At 45.5% G+C, this 6,000-nt stretch overlaps 1 protein-coding gene across 2 annotated transcripts in view; it reads left to right on the top strand.

Moving 5' to 3' along the window:
* The first annotated feature begins 538 nt into the window (after positions 1-538).
* SLC9A7 (solute carrier family 9 member A7) overlaps positions 539-6,000 on the top strand; it is a 106,788-nt gene continuing 101,326 nt past the window's right edge. Inside the window, exon 1 of one of the 2 annotated variants that reach the window (XM_089693514.1) lies at positions 539-1,000. In XM_089693514.1, coding sequence (XP_089549640.1) covers positions 772-1,000 — 229 coding nt within the window. In that variant the 5' untranslated portion in view covers positions 539-771. The remainder of the gene's footprint in view (positions 1,001-6,000) is intronic. The other variant, XM_089693515.1, reaches the window with a different exon arrangement.

The following is a 6,000-nucleotide window of genomic DNA, read 5'->3' as shown; positions in this document are numbered from 1 at the left end:
GGGATCAGCAGAGCTGAGGGTTACTACTGAGCTGGGGATCAGCAGAGCTGGGGGTTACTACTGAGCTGGGGATCAGCAGAGCTGGGGGTTACTACTGAGCAGGGGATCAGCAGAGCTGGGGGCTACTACTGAGCAGGGGAGTAGCAGAGATGAGGGTTACTACTGAACAGGAGATCTGATAGGTCCCACACAGGGCATTTGCCAAGCTTCCTTAAAGCTGCAAAAAAGCATCACGGAAGCAGCAAAAGTACATTAAAAAAGCATGTTGCAGTGGTAAGCGCTAACGTTGAAGCAGGTGTAAATGAGCCCTAGAAGTCAATTCCAGCAAAACAAATCCAGATTTGAAATCGTGTGTGAACAATGGAAAACGTGCACTGGTGGACAAGTGCTTCATCACGAGGATGGAAGTGGGGTGTATGTTCCGTGGTACCTGGTATTAGGGTCCTGCTGATTACACGCAGTGTCTCTAATAACACAGCCAGTGTCACGCCTGCCCCCCCCCCCCCGTAAGGGGCGTGTCGGTGGGCGGAGCCGGGCGGTCTCGTGCTGTGCGGTGCAGCTCGCAGTAGGGAAGCGCGGCTGTGGCAGTCGCAATGGGCTCAGAGCGGGGATTCTGCGCATTGGAGATCCGTGTAATTGTCATCATCAGCGGGAGGAGGAGGAAGGATACCGAGCGCCGAGTCTGCTGAGCAATAGATAAGAGCCGGCGTAGGTTGGAGTCCGGGAAGAAGCAGCCAGAAGCCACGACTGGAGTGCGGTGCAGACACAAGCATGCTCAGCCTCCTGTATGTGCTGATCCCATGGATCCCCTGGACGTGTGCTGAGGACAGCGCCATGGAGGAGATCGCTACTGAGAAGGAGGCTGAGGAGAGCCATAGGCAGGACAGTGTGAGCCTGCTGACATTCATCCTGCTGCTGACCTTAACTATCCTCACCATATGGCTCTTCAAACACAGGAGGGCTCGATTCCTGCATGAGACTGGGCTGGCCATGATTTATGGTGAGACACAATGACATTCAAGGGTGGGGGGGCCATAGGAGACATCCTCAGTGGTGACCCTGAGTCTCTGGGATCATTACCTGGCCTGTGTGCGGGAGATGGGTGCCCCCCCCCCCGTGTTCCTGGGCTGGGTGCAGGGTGCTCCCCTTGTTCGTGTGGCGGGTGCAGGGTGCTCCCCTTGATCCTGGGCTGTGTGCAGGGTGCTCCCCTTGAGCCTGTGCAGGGTGCTCCCGTTGTTCGTGTGGCAGGTGCCAGGTGCTCCCCTTGATCCTGGGCTGTGTGCCGGGTGCTCCCCTTGATCCTGGGCTGTGTGCCGGGTGCTCCCCTTGATCCTGGGCTGTGTGCCGGGTGCTCCCCTTGATCCTGGGCTGTGTGCTCCCCTTGATCCTGGGCTGTGTGCTCCCCTTGAGCCTGTGCAGGGTGCTCCCCTTGAGCCTGGGCTGTGTGCAGGGTGCTCCCCTTGAGCCTGGGCTGTGTGCAGGGTGCTCCCCTTGAGCCTGGGCTGTGTGCAGGGTGCTCCCCTTGAGCCTGGGCTGTGTGCAGGGTGCTCCCCTTGAGCCTGGGCTGTGTGCAGGGTGCTCCCCTTGGTCCTGGACTCAAGTCATTGTTCTTGGCCCCTGCACACAACAATGCCATGGATGGGATTTTGGACAGAAGCAGTAGGTAGGGCCTCCTTAGGGTAATTTGCAGAGGTGGGATGCTGGGCTGGTGTCAGTGGGAGAGTGGTGCTGGGACCTTGAGCCTAGATGATGCCAAGGATGATCCTGTGGGAGCTCCTAGGAATGGGACCTGCAAGGCCAAGGGATCCAGTTTGGGCAAGTGGTTCCCTTTGCTGGTCCTCAGAAGGCTCTCTAGAATAGAGGACTATTTCTGGGTTCTGTTAATTTATGTTTATGACAAAACATAGGGTAGCTCAGGTGACACAAATGTTTCAGTAGTGTGTGTTTTATATTGTTGAGTTTTTGCTATTTGTTTTTTGTTTTTTTTACATCTCAGTTGTTAACCACTTGCCCTCCAGAGGATTTACCCTCCTTCCTGACCAGTCCATATTTTGCGTTAATTTAACTGACAATTGCGCGATCATGCAACGCTGCACCCAAATGAAATTTACGTCCTTTTTCCCCAGGAATAGACCTTTCTTTTGGTGGTAATTGATCGCCTTTGCGGTTTTTATTTTGTGCACTATGAAAAAAAAAATCTCGACAATTTTGAGAGAAAATATTTTTGACTTTTTGCTATAAAACATGTCCAGCAAACAAATTTAAAAAAATCAAATTTCGTTATAAATGTAGGCCAAAATGTATTCTGCTACATGTCTTTGCTAAAAAAAATCCCAATACATGTAAATTAATTGGTTGATGTGAAAGTTATAGCGTTTAAAATGGCGGTATAGATACTGGGATTTTTTTGCTAGTAATAGTGGCGATCAGCGACTTATAATGGGACTGCGGTGGGCATTCTGACACTGGGGGGAACTGACTTGGTGTCGCTGACCTCCACAGTGACACCAATACAGTGATCAGTGCTAATGAAAAGCACTGACACTGTACTAATTGCACTGGACAGGAAAGGGTTAACGTGGGGTGATCAAAGGGTTAACTGTGCTGTGTGCCGTTTTTTTTTACACTGTGTCCTTTGTTAGTGCCTCACTGTAAGCACACTGCTTTGCATGGCTGTGCTATGCACAGCCATGCAAAGCAGTGTACATGAGCTGATGGTGTAGAACTGTAATGTTTACAAACAGTTCTCCCCGTCTGAAATGCTCGGCAATCACCAGGCGCCGGTGGGCAATCACCAGGCGCCGGTGAGCAATCACCAGGCGCCGGTGAGTAATCACCGGCCGGGACCCGGTGATTGACAGCTGAGGCCGCAAATAGTGGCATGTGTAGGGTGCTCATGCCTTGCGCACCCCCTACCCACAACTGCAAAATTACGTGTGTATATATATAAAATATGATTTTGCACAACTGTGCCACCCTGTAGCAGTGCTTCTGCTATAGGGCAGACTGGAAACGGTTAAAGTGATACTAAACTATATCCTTATTCTCCACAAATAATCTGTACATATCCACTACTTAAAGGGCCAGCTTTAAAAAAAAAAAAAATAGCAAACATGTTCTAGTTACCTGCTCTGTGTAGTGGTTTACACAGAGCAACCACAACCCTCCTATGCTTGGTTCAACTGCTGAGGCTCCTGACTCCTCCCCCTTGACCAGTGTCCCCAATTGCAAGCCCAGCTCTAGGTGTCAATAAGACACAGTTTAATAGCCCTGTAATTCATTTTTCTGGAAATTGTTTTACCTTGCCTGCTTTTAATGTCCTCCATGAGCACCTAAACCTCTCCTTCTCCCCATCACTTCTGTTTGTTTGGGACAAGCAGTGCATATTAGTTGTGGTCATGTGCACTGCTCTATGCACACTGCATATCCCATAGTCACATCTAAGGAGTGCACAAGAGTGAGTGGCTCAATTCCTACATACAGTGGGACCATGGAGAATGAACGTAGCCACCCTCTAACAGGAAGTCACGTGAGAGCAGCACTACATGAACATAATTTTTGAAACCAGAGTGTAGTGTTACTTTAAAGCCGTAGCAAACCCAAAAACAAAAATGGAATATACTACAGCTTACCTAACTAAGATGTGGTAACTCCATCAGTTTTCTTATTTCTTTTCACCTGGTGATCCTGCCAGTAACAATCTTCCTGTTTTAAGCTGGCCATGCACACATCGTTTTTTGGACGAGAATATTTGTGAGAAAAGTCGTATGAAAATTCTTTGCACATTTGATGAATGGGCGAATATCATTCAAAAATTGTATTTTGCTTTTAATCGATTTTAAAATAAATTTTATTTCCGAATGATAACCACATACACTGGCCGAAAATTTGTTTGATCGAGAAAAGTTTTCCTTCCTGCCCCTTCAAATTTTCTACTCGCTGTTGTTGAAACAAACATCAATTTGACCCCACTAACATTTAGAAAATCAAATGAATATTCTAGAAACGAAAATCTCTATATGTATGGACAGCTTTAAGCTGGCCATACACGTGAGAATTTTCGGGCAACAATATTCGTAATAAAAGTACGGAAATTCTTTGAACATTCAATGAATGGGTGAATGGCGTTCAAAAATTCTTTTGCTTTTAACATTTGATTTTAAAATGAATGTAATTTCTGAACATTAACCACATATACTGGCTAAACGTAAATATAAAAGCAGACAAGCGAGCGCTAAAACATGAGCAGCTAACGCACCAATAAAAACCTCCAAACCAATAAGATAAATATAGGTGCAGTGCTGAGACACTGATTGTGACGATCGCGGCGTCAGACCCAGCCCTTCTCACCAAACTCGTGACCGAAGGACTAGCCAATCTAAAACCGTACTGTCACGTGCGTAACAATGGCATGCCCAGCTGCACCAACGATTTTCCATTTAATGGACCACAATTGATGTACCTGCAGCTTAAGTGCGATTGTTACTGGGTCAGGTTAATTATGCAATTAACCCTTCACACTGCCACCACCTCCTTTTTGTACAGAGAGGAAACTTGGCAATATCAGCAATAACACTATGATGTTTGAATAATCGTCGGTATACCACTGTCACCGCAGGCAGCGATATACCGAAGTTTAAAACACACACAGTAGCGCTTTTCTGAGGCAGGGGTTCTGAGTTTACATTAAAGAGCTTTAGAAAAAGTTCAACTCTTTCAGAAAGTAAGATTTATTACTAAAAGGTCAAAAGGGTGCAATAAAAATATTTACAGAAAAAGATGTAGCCAAAAGATATATAAATATACAGAAAGCAATAGCACAGCAAAGAGATAACAGAAATTAATTTAGATAAAGTACTTGCCAAAAGCCTTGGGTTAAGCAGCTTTCAAGTTTTCTGAGCAAAAAGGACGTTTTCTCCCAAAGTTGGTTCCGATGTAAAAAAAAAAAAAAAAGGGAGAACTCTTCAGCTTAGCTCAGCCTTGCTCAGCTTAGTTTTTCTAGGAACTCCACAGGGTGTCTCCCTGACTCAGAGAACCAATTGTCTCCTTTGGGGAGGGGGATGTGTAGGCGGGGAGCTCAGGCTTTGACCAAAGCCTTCCCAAATTATACTATGGCCAATAACTTTTCCTAGGTACATATAACATTCTATCCACGAGTAGATTAATACCCAGAATCATCTGCTGAACGGTTAGATATGAAATATCTGCTTGAATGGTTAAGGAGATATAATTTTCTGCTCTCCTGTGTATGTCAGATAGGGGGTGTAATATACCAGGCGACTTGTCTTACAGTGAGTCATCCGACTATGTGTATCATGTTTGCGTAATTATTTCCTATTTGGAGATATAAAATGATATGGAAAACTGGGTTTTAAAATGTAATTCTGTTTTTATGACCACCTGGAATGTCTTTTGAAGCTCAGTGAGGGCTGGTTTATGGCTTGATGACCCCTTCTCCAGCAAGGGTCTTGCAGACAGAGGGGAACCTAGCTAGTGTGGGATTTACATCCCTGGAGCTCTCCCACTGGGGCCTGTTGCCTTTTGAACTCCGCAAACACACACAGACCACGTTCCTGAAGGAGGGGGGAAATTGGAGGAGGAAGCCTGATTTGGGAAAGAGAGATGATACAAAATGGAAGATTCTTAACAAGATGGATGACCGCGTCCATCTCGGTGCGTACGATTGCTACACTGATGACCATCAAAATATAAATGCAGTGTAAGGCCAATGATGAATCATGTAAATAAATTATTTAAACTGATTAGCTATTATGTTAATAGTGATAAAGTTATGATAATAAATATTTTTCAATATCCATACAAAAATTAAAAATGTCCATAAAAGTGACAGGTGCAAAATGAGTGCTAATGCAATAACGTGTTTAATCATGAACCATTACTGTAAAAGCAGTATAAAGTGCTAATAATCATACAGTGGCAGTAGTGAACAAATGACAATAACTAATTGTCAATATCATATAAAAGACAATTCAATGTCCA

Source organism: Staurois parvus, unplaced genomic scaffold (genome assembly GCF_062004578.1).
Source record: "Staurois parvus isolate SC_StPar_1 unplaced genomic scaffold, SC_StPar_1.0 ptg000634l, whole genome shotgun sequence".
NCBI lineage: Eukaryota > Metazoa > Chordata > Amphibia > Anura > Ranidae > Staurois > Staurois parvus.
The sequence above is the reverse complement of the archived record's forward strand: the minus strand, read 5'-3'. Positions and strand labels throughout refer to the sequence as shown.